The sequence below is a fragment of the Thermobia domestica genome, chromosome 4, assembly GCF_964235325.1.
Source record: "Thermobia domestica chromosome 4, izTheDome1.hap1.1, whole genome shotgun sequence".
Taxonomy (NCBI): domain Eukaryota; kingdom Metazoa; phylum Arthropoda; class Insecta; order Zygentoma; family Lepismatidae; genus Thermobia; species Thermobia domestica.
This window is the reverse complement of record NC_137457.1, coordinates 302041224-302058292: the sequence shown is the minus strand read 5'-3', so window position 1 is coordinate 302058292 and position 17069 is coordinate 302041224. Positions and strand designations below refer to the sequence as shown.

At 36.4% G+C, this 17069-nt stretch overlaps 1 protein-coding gene across 1 annotated transcript in view; it reads right to left on the bottom strand.

The window, feature by feature from the left end:
* Positions 1-338: 338 nt before the first annotated feature.
* Prp6 (pre-mRNA processing factor 6) overlaps positions 339-17069 on the bottom strand; it is a 93419-nt gene continuing 76688 nt past the window's right edge. Inside the window, exons 16-19 of the mRNA XM_081756381.1 lie at positions 10855-11056; positions 8016-8154; positions 3729-3855; positions 339-1239 (exon numbers count right to left, since the gene is read on the bottom strand). Coding sequence (XP_081612507.1) covers positions 1087-1239; positions 3729-3855; positions 8016-8154; positions 10855-11056 — 621 coding nt within the window. The 3' untranslated portion in view covers positions 339-1086. The remainder of the gene's footprint in view (positions 1240-3728; positions 3856-8015; positions 8155-10854; positions 11057-17069) is intronic.

The following is a 17069-nucleotide window of genomic DNA, read 5'->3' as shown; positions in this document are numbered from 1 at the left end:
ACGTATGAGAGATCAAAAGTAACGCGACGGCTGAACTACGGAAGATACCTTTCCTCGGTGTTTCCACCAATCGCACGAACGGTGGAACAAGTGTGTGTGTTCCAAAGCTGCCAACTTTGATGATGATTAAGTAAATGTGTAATTATATTGTAATAAAGAGCTACAACAGAATTCCGGGAATTTTTTGACTGCCCCTCGTATTATTGTGAAGTAAAAAAGACTTCTTTAGGTTTACGACGTTCGTCTCCATAGCAACGGGTTACTGATCGACATTTAGAATAATTGGAGTTGAACTAAATCAATTATACATATTGACCATGTAAGCTTCTCGCAATAGCTTTTCTTATTAATCAAATATCACTACATATTACTAATATATAGATGTTACGGTTCAACTACAAGAAAATAAAGGGTGCAGCTCATATCGTTACTTTAATTTTACTGTTTCAATTGTTTACATCAAAATGAAATATGAACTGCTTATATGAAGAATTATATGAAGAAATTTTTCTATTTCGCACAGTTATTTCTGTATGTTTACACAGAAAGAATTTTATCGGTTATATGACAAACCGGGCGTAAGTTTTTTTAATTTTTTTTAAGGTACAATGTCTTCAAAATGAAGTAATATTGTATAATTGCTGTACAATGTTTCATACTTAGAAGTCACACGTAAAATACATTGTTTCACGACTTTTGCATAAACTAAATTGAAAACACAAACATTTTGCTTTCTCCGATACATAACTTCGAAGTCTACTTGAGTACAAAGACAGCAAAGTATAAATTAGCTTTGTACACCAATCACAATGGAAATTACAATTGATTAACTGATCCTATATACATTTTCTCTCATTAGGCTTCAAAATAGGCAAGAACCCTTGGAAGTTAAAATATGGATTACAGGTTTTACTTTTCCAATTACATATCAAACACACTTTCGGTTCGCTTACGCCCCTTCGTCATACAATCGCGATATACATTTTGCGATCATAAAATAGCCTATACACACACACAATCATCAGTCTCTCGTAAATTTAATATACATAATGTTCTATGTACAGCAGAAATTTCACTCAGAAGCATTCACACAGGCACAGGGAGATCCTTCGCTACCATCACTAAAATTTCGTCAAACTTAAGTCTCCAGTTCTTGATATCCTTCGACACTTTACACCAGTGCTCTCCATGGTGAGGCTCAGCTGCCAAACACCGTTTTCGGACTTCTTCTTGCGTCTCCTGCAACAAAAATAGATCATTATTTAGAAATATTAAATTTAGCGTCTCACAGTTATAAAGTAACATTAGTGTCTAACCAACATAAGCTAAGGATGATAAAGAAGCAATCAATTTGTACTACGTTATTTATTAATTAATTGAACTGCCCGTTCTTCGCATAGGATTAATAGGTTTCAGAAAGTACACTCATGTCCAAAATTATTGTCGCATGTCTATAAATATGTTGTTGTAGGAATATAATTTGATAACGAACTCATCCGGTATTTCTTATAATGTTAGTATGTGTATAGTCGGTAAAGACATGTATGTGGCAAATTTCATGTGAAAAGAGCAGTAAATAAGAACAATAAAACGGAAACAAAACTCTCTTCTCCATTTAGCAACATTTTGTTTTACTCATTCTAATTTTCGTATTTATAATTGTTTTCCTATTAAATTCACCCCAAATATACATTTCCCGATTATACACATAGTATCAGTATTAAAAGTACCCTGCAAAATCATTATCAAATTATATTCTTACAAGAAGGCAGTTATAGATATGCGACAATCATTTTGGACATGAGTGTACAAGAGAGGATCAGCAACTAAGGTTACAAGGCCGATATTTCTGGAGTTGTTTCATGTGTTATACACGAATGAGGAGAGTGCGGTAATTTTAATACATGGAGTTGGCAACTGTGCTGAGTTTCAGCCATCCGCCACCTATGACGCTAGTTGTAGGTAAACAAAATGGCGACTTGTTTGGAAAACAGGTTTCGCGAAGCCAAGTCTGCTCAGTTATTCGATTACTGTTGGCGAAACATGTAACCGCGGCTGAAATTCAACGGCAGCTGGTAGAAGTTTACGGACAGACTGTCATGTCTCGTCAGCATGTCCCAGAATCGTGTCGAAAGTTTGCAGCTGGTAGAGAAAACGCTCTGCTGCGTACAGCCCGGACCTCGCTCGAAGCGACTTTCACCTGTTCCTGCCCTTCAAGGAGAACCTAGGAGGTCGTCGCTTCGTTTCAGACAAGACGACGAAATACTTTGTGACAACGTGGCTGAACACGCAAAGACAGGCTTTTTTACCAGGAAGGAATCTTCAAACTCATCTCACAATGCGACAAGTGCTTCACCCAAAATGGAGACTATGTCAAAAAATAATGTATGTACTATCTGTTGACTGAAATAATATATATACGTTTCACTGCAGACTTTCTGATCACCCCTCGTATTTAACCCTTTGGGGATCACATGGTACAATTTGTACCATACGGGTGTTTCATGGTACATTGCGTTCTCTCTCTCCTATTTGAGCTTTTTCGTCCGTTTTTTTTTTCTCCCAAGTTCAGAGGCATTGTAGAACACGCTACGTATGGTTTCACACCTTCCTGCGTCCAGACATAGGAGGTGATGACGTCATAATTCTAAAATATATATTTTCATTTATTAAGCCTATGTTCATTATTTTTTGGCGGGCTAATTTTTGCACGTAGAAGATTGAAATTTTGCACAAACATTCAGTCCACCGAGTAGTATTTACCAGATTTTTTTTTCAGATTTCTGAGTTAAAACAGGGGGGGATTCAGAGGGGCAAAGCGTTGAAAAAAGGGATATTTTTACCCCAAAAATCCCTTTTTCGGGATTTTCCCGCCTTAGATACATGATGGAGACACGTTAGTCATACCGTCTGAAAGCCGGTTCCATTCTCAAGAGAATGAGGTATGAACCATGATCCTAGGATAAATAGTGACGATGCAGTAGCTGCTTGACTGAAAGTCTAAGAAATACCCCAGAAAGCCGTAATCCCCAAAGGGTTAAAACCTCTTTCCACCCTAGGATACGAATTTCAATGAAAGTGCAGTGGTAGTGTTCCAGCTGTCCTCTTGTATGAAATGATTTCTATTTGCTTCATTTATATACTTCCTTATGAAGTATACACCACCTAATAACTCGATATATTTTTTACATTATGATATTACTGTTGTATACCTTCTTTTGCTTCCCACTCAAGATTAAAACCAATAATCTTTAAATTAAACGTAATATCTTGTATTTGGACACAATAAAAAATCCTGAAGGGAGTTTTCACAAACATAAAACGGCGTTTGCCACTTTTTACAATGCTTTCCGTTCGAACGCGCCTGCACAAACTCCCAATCATTATTGATTTCTTAGTAATGTTGTAATTGCGTATTTAAACGGGAATTGTAATTGCAGTCAGTTATAATACAATCAATGGCGTTAAAATTCTAGAAATAAAGTTTACATGTGTTTTAAAAAGAGAACGGCTTGGTATTGCCGTTAAATGTTACACCATAGTTATGTTAGGATTGAAATGCCGTTGCAGAAATAGAAGTACAAAGCAGAAACTGGCTTCAGTTGGCTAACGACACAAGTCAATAGACAACTTTGGTGAATGTGGCATTGAACCTCCGGGTTGCACAGACCATAGAGTTAGTTAATTATTAGTTATTGTGTATATTGTAAAATTCACTTGAAACTTACCTCTGTGCCATTTAGAAGTTCGAACTTGTAGAAGTATGCCCACGCGTCACCTAAATCTGGTTCTATTTTTACAGTTCGGTTAAACCATTGTCTACATTTTTGAATTTTCCTCTCTGTCCAGAAGAGCCTGAAAAATTAACATGAGAAAAATAATTACATATGCATGTGTTTAATTAATGTCCGTTCTATTTTATGTGGTGCCGATGCGATTAACCTTTCTAAACCTCCTCCGGAATTCGAAAATGGTACATCTACCATTCGAATATGACGATATTTCAAATAATGCAAGAAAAATGGCAGCTGGATTCGCATGAACTCGAACACTGATTTTTCGCTTGGGGGGGTCAGTGCTCTACCAATGTAAGTCAGCAGTGACACGACCAGTTTGTCTCTGTTTTGATGGGCGATTTATTTCTCACATCCTTGCTTGCAATTTGTAAAAATACTTAGTGAATATGAAGTACGTAGGCTGATCAATAATGATCATCAATGTTTATGAGGTGAATACAACAGCAAGGCACAGAAAACAAGACACGTCTGTGTAGTGGGAAAAGTGACGAATATATCGAGCAAGTTTAAAGGCCATGACGTCAGGAATATTACTTTGGCAGCCGTTCAAGCGCACATAGTTTCAGTTTCGCATAAGGCAACACGGAAATGACACGCAAAGAACAGCACAGAAATTCTGTTGACTATCTTGCAAAGATCAACGTTCCGTGTGTACCCTATCCTCCATATAGCCCTAATTTAGCCCCTTGTGATTTCCTTCTTTTTCCAACTTTGAAGAAACACCTCCGGGGACGGCGTTTCGCATCATCATGGGCAGTGGTGAAAGCTGCGGAGGCGATTTTGAAGGATCTGTCCAAGAATGGCTTCCAGCATGTCTTTTGATGACTGGCAAAAACGTTGGACAAGTGCATTACATGTAATGGGGACTATTTTGAAAAAAGACCATCAACATTTGAAGGATTAGTACAGGTAATTATGTTTCTTTCATTTATGATCATTCTTGATCAGCCCTCATAATTTCACATGCAACACGTGACAACTTTCGTACCTGAAATATCCACCGTGGTTAGATTACTTCTACAAATTACCACCATATGATTGGTTAACAGTAGTTTGAAGAATAAAGCACCAAAACATTAAAATGGTGGATTTGATGGTAGGTCCATTGGTAGAGCAACCTCTCGAGTCCTTACCAATTCAACAGTCAGATTTTATGTTATTCCATTATTGTTCGTTATTGCATATAGCGGTTCTGTACTGGAATTTTGAGTTACTTGGTTACGCGCAACAATCCCATATTCATGTACCTGTTGTAAGATTTACTTTAGCTTGACTGTATATGACAATTTAAAGTTAAGAAAAAAAACAATGTAACAAAAAATCGTCAAAATGCTTTAAAAACACGCAACTATCGGGTCAAAAATCAGACTCGACGTATTTGTTTATTATGACTCGTTAAAAAAATAAAAAATGAAATCTTTTCAGTTTCACGTCCCACGCTTATGCCGCCTAGTCTAAAGGAGACGATGATGATGAAAAATGAATTAAATGATGGAATAAAGAAAGTGGGAACAAAGGGACAACCCCAAGAAAACTCACGCAAATGGTGTTTGTCCACCACAGATTACTTGGCGAGAGCTGGGATCGAACCAGAGACCTAACACAACGGAAGTGAACGCTCTACCACTGAGCCACTGCGGCCCCGTGATAAAAAATTAATAATAAAAAAAAACATATAACACCTATTGAATAAAAATTAATGATCTTATAATAACACAGTGTGTTCGAAAACTATTAGTCAACCAATTGTAAGGAGAGATCGAGAGCACCAAAATAAAAATGAATTGGTCCGGAAGTGCTGGTGACAAAGACAGATGGGAAAGATGATATGAAAGGTAGTCCACTTGCAGTGGAACAAACCTTTTATTCCGTCCTTCGTCAGTAGCTGTGGAAAACTCACATCAAAGTTTTTTTTTTTTAATTATTATTCACTTCTCAGTATTTTACTTTACTTTTTTCATGTGCGCAGTTGAAAAATGATGAGATTTGAACTTTTGTTAATGCAAATCCTTTGTACTCGAAGAACTCTTTTGAATGATCTAGATCTACAATTGCAAATATTTTGCACTAGAATTTTCTTTGTAATGACATAGTACGTAACACAAGAAACACAATTATAGTCTAGTAAGCAAACGATAGTCTATTTTAAACTTTTTTTTATCGAATAACGCAGATCAAGAAGTTATTGGAAAATTCATGGTTTAAAATTAAAAAGCACTAAAAAATACATATTGAAATGTAGCCTTTGCCTAACAGGAATTTCACAGTCACTTCACAAAGATTGTTCGAGTACATGGAATATACATTTACAAGAGTTCAAACGTCACAATTTTTCAACTGAGTACACGAAAGAAGTTAAAAAAAAAAAAAAACTTTATGAGAGTTTTGCAGAGAATCAGTTGCGTGTTTATTATTATTATTATTACTATTATTATTATTACTAATTGCTAATGCAGTAATTATAACACAATATGGATGTGGTTTGTGATCGACATTTTTCCTTGAATATTTATCAGTATTTCAGACGAAATTATCAATTCTTTCTTCGGAATGGTTAAGCTTAACTTGTGTTAGATTCTGAGCCAATCACATGCTAGAGTATAGTATTTCAATGCTAATGAATCAATTATAAGAATCCTATGTATTCTAATCATTAAACAAATAACGGAAGTTCTCTACAGAAAGTGCCTTGTATACGATATTTCTAATTCCTGTTTACTTAAAAATGACTTAAAAGTGCACTGTTAAAGACAGTATAAGTTAATGTTGTCTATTTATAGGTTAACTTTGCAAACTTATGAAACACCACCAAAAATTCCTTAAAAAAGAGCTAAAAAAAAAAAAATTGAGTTTTACGTCCCACGGGTATGCCGGCTAGGCTAAAGGAGACGGTGATTATGAGAAATGAATGAAATTGCGGAACGAAGAAAGTGGGAGGAAACGGGATGACCTCGAGGAAACCCACGCACACGGTGTTTGTCCACCACAAAGCATAACAAATTTGTATCCAGTATGGTGAAACTGGAGTATATGATTAGCTAGACATCTAACAATTTAAGTTTATCTTGACTTGGTTTTGGGTTTAATGTCGCTTTCAGCAGCGAAACTATTCTTACTCTTTAAGAGCCTGACATACCAAAAATAATACAAAATTTACCATTTTTCTTTTGCAAGTTTTTCATAAGTGAAGGGAGATAATGAAATGCAACTTACCACAATCATGGATAATGTTATTCTACAACAGAAAATATGAACCTTAAGAATTTTCAGTGTAGCGACTAGAGGAAAGAACTTAACTGCATTTGATTACGTATCATGTTGTCTTGGTATCCTGTGAACTACTTTTTAAATAATAGTTGTATTTAGTTTGTAATAAACAAAATAGTTTTAACATACAGTTATTAAATTTAAATAATAATGTTATTTACAAAGTAGTTCACAGGAAACCAAAACAACATAATACGTAATCAAATGCAGTTGAGTTCGTTCCTCTAGTCGCTGTCTTAACTTAGATTTTGGAGGAGTTGTTATTCTGGCAACACTGTAATTTCTATGGGTGGCAACACTGAAAATTCTTAAGGTTCATATTTTCTGTTGTATAATAACATTATGATTGTGGTAAGTTGCATTTCATTATCTGCCTTCACTTATGAAAAACAAGCAAAAGAAAAAATGATAAATTTTGTATTATTTTTAGCATGTCAGACTCTCAACGTGAGATCCAAACCATGTGAGCTCCCGCCAGGAATCGAACCCAAATGCCCCCACGCCAAAGGCGCGCACGCTAACTGTTTAGCCACAAGGGAACTCAATTTAAGCTTAAAAATCATCTCGAAGAAAGGTTATCGATGGTTTTCCTAAATATAGACCAACATTTCAGGAAAAAATAATGATAATAACAGAAGCACATCTAGGTTAATATTGTGTTATATTTTATATGGCGTTCTTTACAATCAATTACTTAATGCAATAACTAGTTTAACATCTACAGATACCAAGTACGGAACTACTTTTTGAATTTATTTTTGTTATCTTAAATCAACGTGAGATGTTTAAAGTTTTAGATGTGCTCTTAAACGAAGTGTTAGAAGAATACCTCAACTATTTGGTTAAAAGTCTATTCATTATTAAAAAAAGGAAGTGAAAATTAAACAAAATTGTTAGAACAGGTATCAAAATGAAGCTGAATTGCTACATATATATTGTACAGATACTTACTTGGATACTGCAAGCAGTACATGTGGGTCGTGTTCACATCGCTTCAACGCATCCACGCTCTTTGTCTTACGTTGTGGTCGCGGCTCCAGGAATATTGCTTCGGCCCATAAAATACCAGAATTCGGACACTCCTGCAAAGCTGCAACATAAACACAATTATTAACCAAAGTGATAGCAGCAAACATATCTCTTTAAATTTTAAATTTCGCTCCTCTCATGTTCTCCAAAAGATGATGATACATTATCATAAGCCATACGCTGATTAGATGTCCTCCTCCCTCCGGATATACGGATGAAGTTTTTGAAGATGGTGAAATATTAAGGTTTCCCATTTATTGAAAATGAAAAGAAATTTTTAACTTTTACGTCCCACGATTATGCCGGTTAGGCTGAAGGAGATGGTGATGATGAGAAATGAATGAAATGGTGGAATGAAGAAAGTGGGAGGAAACGGGAGAATCTCGAGAAAACCCACGCACACGGTGTTTGTCCACCACAAAGCTCACTTGGCGGGGGCTGGGATCGAACCCGGAACCCCAAGCACCAGATGTGAATACTCTACCGCTGAGCCACCGCGGCCCCTCACATTTATTGAAGTACAATACATGTTTGTAAGGATGAAGAGTCCTTACTCTGTCTGTATTTACATCTCGTACTAATTGCTGTTGTTCCAAGACCATCTGGTCAACAAGGACGATTTCAATAGCTTTCTATACATACGAGGTGTGTTAGAAAAGTAATGACACTAGCAACACTGTGCTCGAACCAACAACGCTGCTGCCTGGACCTTCACATGGCAGTTTAGTTAACCCTTGCAGTTGACTCAAGTTTGAACTTGCTCCAATTGCTACACTGGGAGCATCTGAAGTGAAGTTATGTTTGTGAGGTGCGTTACGAAAATGGACCCGCAATAGTGTTTTCTGCCATCAAGTTTTCTGTAAAGCTTAGCGTATCCGCTACTGTTACGTATGAAATGTTACAAAGGGCTTATAGAGAACATTCCCTATCCAGGGCACAAGTATTCAGGTGACAAGTTCTTTTTAAAGGCCCAAAAACAAGTAGAAGATGAACCTCAACCCCAAAAAACAGAAAATAATCTAAAAAGAATAATCTCTTGTGCGGTCATATCGTCGATTGATTGTGAGAATAATCAGTAGTGAGTTACATTTGAACGCGTTTACCAGGATCTGGATATGAAAGAAAAGGGAGCCAAGACGGTTCTCAGGAACCATTCACATGGCGGTCTCTAGTTTTGAATCTTTGACAGAAAAAAAGGATTCCTGTTATTTCTCAGGCCCCATATTCGCCGGATCTTAATCCCTGCGGCTTCTTTTTATTCCCCTTGCTCAAAAATCCTTCAAAAGGCGCCATTTTGGTACATCAGATAGAACCCAGAAGAGCGTAACCGACGAGCTGAAACGTATTCCAGCAATGCTACGAAACAATGGAAACAATACCTCCATCACTGTGTAGCTGCCCAGGAAGACTATTTTGTATAACCTTGATTTGTTACACGAAAATGCCTCATTACTTTTCTACGTACACTATACTTACTGCATTACAAGAATACTTTACAGTATGCAATTAATTAGTTTCAAGAAATGTCTATACTATTCAAAACAGAGCTGTTCGAGGCCTATGCACAGTGGGTTTAAACTGAATTTATTCATCGCAAAAATTTAGAATAATAAGCACGTTTGGAAATGATTAAAAAAAAAATAAACTACAGAATCCGTACCAAAAATGCTATTTAAGCATTTGAAAGTAGTTTAAAGATAATACGTAGTGTACGTGTTTCTTTAATTGTTAACGAAAAAATTTTTTACATAAAGAAATATATATTCACATTAGAGACCTGCACGGGCTTGGGCTGACTCTGTTATTCCTTTGGGCCGGGCCGGGCTTGGGCGGGCCGACACTGTTATTACTTTGGGCCGGGCCGGGCTTGGGCTGGCCGACACTGATTTCTCTTCAGGTCGGGCCGGGCTGGGGCCGATCAATTGCAATTCTTTAATAATTATTGGCTTTCGTTAAACGATAATTGAAATAAAGCCAAACGTTGAAGAAGTTTGTCCGTGAAAAATGTTACAAAGAATGCAATAGCTATTTACAGTTAGTGTTGTTTAGCGGCTCCACTTTCACTATAGAGGATTGGCATTATGCGTTAAATTGAGCTCTGACCTTGACCTTCACTGAACTCAAAATATAAAAAGAAGAGGTGGGAATGTTTTGCCTGTCGCTAAACAATATTGCCATCTTCACTTTATGCTAAAAATCAATTAAGTTAGATTTTTGTTACAGGGAATGGAGTTTTTGTACCCTCGGTGACAGGCAAAGTTCTAGGAGATAATGGTACCATTCGGGAGGCAAGCGTCAGGTTGTGAACCAAAGTTTAGAAAATGTTTCTGAGGGTTAGGTCAAATTTAGTACTAAATTTTGAGAAAGATTCCGACTCGAGCTAATTTTTTAAAAAACTTATCGGGCCGGGTCGGGCCAAACACTTTTAAAATTTATCGGTCCCGGGCCGGGCTTGGGCCAAGAATTTTGAAAAACTGATCGGGCCGGGCCGGGCTCGGGCCGAAAATCTCCAAAACTTTTCGGGCCCGGGCTGGGCCGGGCCTAGGTACGTTCGGGCTGGATTGGGCTCGGGCCGAAAAATTCGGCCCGTGCAGGTCTCTAATTCACATTGTATGCAATTATGTATGTGAATTATTGCTAATAAAGTTAACTATCAGTGCTATTACTATTTCTTACATATGCTAAGAAATCTCTTTGGTTTATCTGTTTCTTTCTACTTTTTACTTCTATAGAAGATTGAATTTTGTATATCCATTTTTACCTTTTGCCATAAGAGTGTTGGCAATATCTCGAAGTCCAGCTTGAAACTCCACACGAACAGCTTCTAGCCACAATTCAGGACATTTAGGATTTTTAAGTCTACCCTTCTCAAGGACTGATCTGGCCTTCGTCAAAAATCCTCGCTTCACTTCCAGATGAGCTAATAGTCGCCATAAAGGAACCGCTGAGGGGCATTTCTTTAGCTGGTCAAGAAAGAAAAAAAAAAAAAAAAGAAAAGTTATAATTATCTTCACCCAAACACAAAACATGTAAGACAGAAACATGTATTAAACTCACTGCACTTTTTGCTTTTTTTTTTCCTTTCTTTTAACTTCTAAATCAAGGATTCTTTTAGCACAGTACCTAGAGGAGAAACGGCTATAGCTTCCCTTTCCAAGGTATTTCAGATTTTTCCATACTCTTCATATACAGTCTGAGATAGATTTTGTATTTTGCATCCTTATGCTACATCGAGGTTAGGACCGTATAGTCGTTCTCAACCACACTACCTCGCCTGCACGAGGACTGGATTACAAGACTACGCTTCCCAGTCCCAGTGTAACTATATACAGTGTGAAAGAATTGAATTCTTCCTGGCGACGTTATTTTAGTAGGTGTTCTCTTGCTATCAAACCAGGTGAAGATATAATATCGATATTTGATGTTTCGAATGCAGACATTGCATTCATCTTCAGGAATTATGATGATGAGACTGGAGACGTGTGGGCATATACCGTATATATATATATATATATATATATATATATATATATATATATATATATATATATATATATATTTATATATATAGATATATAGATATACAGGGTGTTAAAAATGTGAAATGTGTCACATTTTTTTTTTGGGGGGGGGGGGAACAGATTCCTCACATGAAAATAAGAACGAAAGTTTATATGGACCTGTGCTCAAAAGTAGATAGTTTTTTGGAGTTACAGGGTGCTGAAAACACGAAATAAGTGAACTTAAAAAGTTCATAGCTCCACTACTATAGAACTTATCGTAGTCGGGTCAAGACTACTGAGGAACTGGTAGGTGAACTATCCATATTTAAGAATGCTCTACAGTCGGCGAGAACTATCTTGGCAGTGACGTCAACGCTCTCAGTTGCAATGCTACCAACTTACGCTATTCACAAATAGTGCTTAGATGGCGCACTGAACGCTTCGCACGTCACGGCGTAACTACAGTTTAAAATAATGCTGGTAGCGAACTAGAGACAATTTAAATAACAATGTATTTGAATAATACTAGCATATATATATATATATATCTTCTATATATATAAAAGAGAACGTACAAATCCTTTGTGAACTCATCACGCTAATACGGCTGAACCGATTTCTTTCATTTTTGGGGGGTTGTTAGGATTTGGACCCTAGATGGTTTTTATCATATCACTTTAATTTTTAATTACCAGTGTCTTGAGATAATGGACCATTCAAGTCTCCATAGTTCATCATAGGTAAAAATAAACGTATGTATATGCAACCCGCATGACCACGTGACTCGGCGGGTTAACATAAATGACAGGCGCTTGCAATTTGAAAGCGAAAAAGTAAAAATTATCTAAGTAACAAAGTTTATTGCGTTCCGGGGTGACCGCAGCGAAGCGGGGTGAACGCTGTCACTCGGCGGGTTAACATAAATGACAGGCGATTTTTTTTTTTTTTTTTTGTTTTTAGGCTCAGGCCCGTCTTTCAGAACCGGTATCTGAAAATTAAAACCGGCACGGGTTATCATCATTGCCTTTTATTTCTTTAATTTATTTTGTTTTGCATTTTGAAATAGGTGAAAGGGGATTTGAATAAGGGAGGGAAAGGAAACCACAAACAAGAAACAAGAGACAAGAAAACGAAACAAAAACAAAACAAAACACAGAATGAACAAAGAATAAACTATTCAAAACTCAACTATTGACTGTTGTAATTTCCAAAATGCTATAACCATTGAGCTTGACCCTAACATATTCTAATATTAAACTATGCAATACACAACTATCTACTAATACTATTTCCAAGGTATTTGACCACTGATCTTGACACTAACATGTTGTGATACTAAATTATTTGCTAATGAAATCAAGAGCATCTAAACTCTTTCTGATCTGCGTTGTCATTTCCTACCTCTGTTTGGTATTTTTATTTATTTGATTTTGATCTTGTTAGTATTTAGTTAGTTACTTCTAACTGTTTAGCTACTTCTATTTTTGGTATATTTATGTCTGTACGTAATATTATTATTATTATTATTATTATTACCATTCTTCTTCTTCTTCTTCTTCTTCTTCTTATTATTATTATTGGAGTTATTTAAACTTTGTTTCTTTACTTAGCTTGGTTGAGTCCATATTTATTAATTATGATTATTATGTTTTAATTTTTAAAAAAAATATGCTTTATTTATTTATTCTATTTCTTTTTAATTTAATTTAATTTATTTTATTTTTGAATTTAATGTTTATTTAGTGTTTATTTTTTTTTTACTATGTTATTTCATTTACTTTGATGGACTTCTTCTATCTTCAGGTTTTCCCTGTATGGGCTTGGTTTTCACCTGCTATTTCATGTTTCTCTCCTGTGATCATATTTAATTCTTTCACTAATTATACACTGGTTTTTTCCTGTATATTTTGCCCGTTTCACACACTAAAAGCACTAGGAACACTAAGTTGACACATAAACCGCATTCACCAAAACACACTAAGCCACACTAGTCTTCACTAATCCATGCCGCATTCCTCTTAATAGTCCCTTGAGCCTTCGTTTATTGAATGTTCTCGTGGTTGCAATAGATTTCCTCCCAATAACACAGGTTTGAGGTCCAGGGCCCACTCAGAGTACTTAGTGTGGATCCTGGTCCGAGGTATCCTTCCACCTGTGCCAATATAGGGATCAATCTCCATTAACATACCGTTATTGAGTCATTCACGAAGTAAACTTGTCTCCTATGGGGACATAGTCACAGCCAACACGCACACGGACACACAGATGGACCCGCCACCCGAAGGAAAGACACTTCCAAAAACACACTCTAGTGCGTCCGGAGTTCCGTTCCAAGTCACCTATGCCTGGAGACGCACTAGCACAACCACACTCATCCTCCCCGGCAGATACGGAGTTCCAGTATCTTCCACGAGACGCTCTGAGGTCTCCGGTCCTGAGGAGAAACTGGATTCCATTCATCCTTCCACATTCATTCTGCTCTTGTTTTTCTTATGTGTTTTTCTCTATAGAATTGTTCTTTTTTTAGTTTCGAGTAAAGGTCTGTTATTTTCTTCAGGATGTTGTAATCTTTCTCGCTTCTCATTATATCAGCTATCGTCTTCTGTCTTATGTCCACTCTTTCCTTAAATAACTCTTCGAGAAAGGGGCACCAGAGTATATGATGCTCTGGTGTCCCCGTTTCACCACATTCACAAATTGAATTGTCTTTGACCTGTATTTTTTGTAGGTAGGTTTCATATGGACCATGTCCCGTTAAAAAATGAATGAGTCCTGGGGCTGGGTCAAGAAACTTTATTTGTTCTCTGATTTCTACCGTTGGTATAATATTTCTAAGTCTTTGTGACTTAGCAGACTGCGTCCATTCAATATTCCACATTTTTTTGATTCTTTCTTCAATCTCTTGGGCGCTTTCAAAAACATCACCCAACAGTGCCCTTACCTCTTCTCTATTATTCCTTTTCATCCAATAATTTGCCGCTCTCTGTACTGCTATTAAGTTCAAAGGCTTGACATCAAGTAACAAACACAGGGCATTGTTGGGGGTGGTGCTATATGCACCACTTAATCTCATCAGAAGGTTTCTTTGTGGTCTGATAAAGTTTTCTTTTATTCTCTTGTTTTGAAGCAGTCTGTGCACCCATATGCTAGATCCGTAAGTCATTGTAGCACATAGCAGGGTTTCGTGATACAATTTTAATATTTTGTTAGGCAATTTATATTTATTTTTACCTAGGGTTATCAATTTATTTGTCACCTTATTTCCTCTCGTAACGGTTTCTTGAATATGTTTACCATAGTTCAGGTTTTCATCGATTGTTACCCCTAGGTATCTAAATTCTTTAACTCTGTCTATTTTATGATTGCCTAGTTTTATTTGTGGGCCTCTATTCAATTTTCTACCGAAAAGCATGTATTTTGTTTTTTTGACTGATAATTTTAGTTTATTTTCTTGACACCAATTGTTTAGGTCTTCAACTATTGCATTTGTTTTCATTTCTATTTCTCTTCTTGAATTGGCTGATAATATTATCGCAATATCATCTGCAAAGGCTATTATTTTGTCTATTAGATTGTTAGCATTTAATTTTTCTAGGCAGGGTTGTATCAAAATGTCCCACATTAAGGGTCCTAATATTGAGCCCTGTGGGCAGCCTTTTTCATTACGGATTTGCAACTCCTCTTGCTCCATTTGCACTGAGATCCATCTGTTCCGAAAGTAGTGTTTAATGATATTTATCAAGTAGGTTGGCATTTCTAGTTTAACTAATTTATCGACCAATGATGGGACCCATAGGTTGTCAAATGCTCCCTCTATGTCTACGTAGAGCGACAGGACATATTTACTTTCTGAATTACTCATTCGAATTTGTTCTATGTACTTATTCAGAGCGTCTTCTGTTGATCTGCCCGCTCTGAAGCCAAACTGTAGCGTATCTTCACTCATATTCCTATGTTTGTTAATCCTATTTGCTATAATCTTTTCGTATATTTTACTTATGTTTTTTAGCAGGCAAATTGGGCGATATGAGCTTACATCAGTTGGGTCCCTGTCTTCGTTTTTTAGCAGGATTATTAATTTTGACATTTTCCATGAGTCCGGAAATTCTTGCCGTTGTAGTAGTACATTGCAAAGTCTTGTCAGGTACGGGGTCCATATTTCTCTATTTTTCGTGAAGACTTCATTTGGTATTTCATCCAGTCCTGGTGATTTTCCTGTTTTTAGTTTCCTAATGATGTTTTCGATTTCTTCATTTGTTGCCATGTCTTCCTTATTTACCGGTTCTACTTGTGTCGGCTCTTCGAATTTTCTTCTTATTCGTTTCTGTTCTTCTGTTTCATCTTCCATTATATCCTTCGGGAAAAACTTTCGTGTTAAATTTTCAATGGTTTCCTTTCTAGTTACTGTATAAGATCCGTCATTTTTTCTTAACGTGCAAAGTGTTAAGGGGTTTATTTTCTTCATTATTAATTTGTATGGAAATCCCCACTGATCAAGCTGTATGTTTTTGGTTAGGAATAGTTCCCAGCTTCTTTTCTTTGCTTCTATGATTTCTGTTTCATACTCTTCTTTGGCATTTCTATAAGCTAAGAGTCTTCTTTCTTTCAAATTTGGAATTGCTGTGGCTTGGTAACTTTTTCTTTTTGCTCGCACGATTTTTCTTAATCTTTCCAGTTTAGGTGACCAAAAATCGCCATATCCTACTCTCTGCGTGGTTTTAGGAGTGGATGCCTCTATTGCCAATTTAGTAGCCTGTTCAATTTTTTGTACTAATTCGTCACTGCTTTTGTCTATGTCCAATTGTGGTAAGGTAAGCTTCTTTTTAAAATTTTCCCAATTTATCTTTTTAATGTTTAACCTTTCTTTATTCTTACTTGGTGTATTTAATTCCATGTTAAATGTTATTATTTCGTGATCGCTTGTTGTTTCTCGATCCCATGTATGCCAATCTGTAATGTTATCAACTAAATTTGATGTACAGAGTGTTATATCAATATAAGATTCTCCTCGGGAGCCCACAAACGTTGGTTTGTTTCCAGTATTTACGATTACTAATCCATTCTGGGCTATGAAATCTTCCATAATTTCTCCTCTTGTATCTGTAGAGGGTGATCCCCAAGCAGTACTCTTAGCATTCGAGTCTAGAACAAACAATATTTTCTTTTCAGGATTCTGCCAAATGATTTGTTGAAGTTTACCTATAAATATTTCAATGTCTTTGCTATACTGGAAATATGAATTGACTATCCAAAAGGTGTCTGTTCCTTTCGTTATTTCTATACATATTATCCAATTGTCACAATATTGTGAAAGTTTTAAAGCTTCAATGTTCCTGTTCATTATTACTGTGGCTGCTTGGGGTTCTTCACCTCCGTATATGATTTTACTTGTTACAGGAAAAGTTGTTAGCTTGTTATTATACAGATATGGCTCCTGTATGGCTAAGATATCTATGTTGTTTGTTTCTGTAAA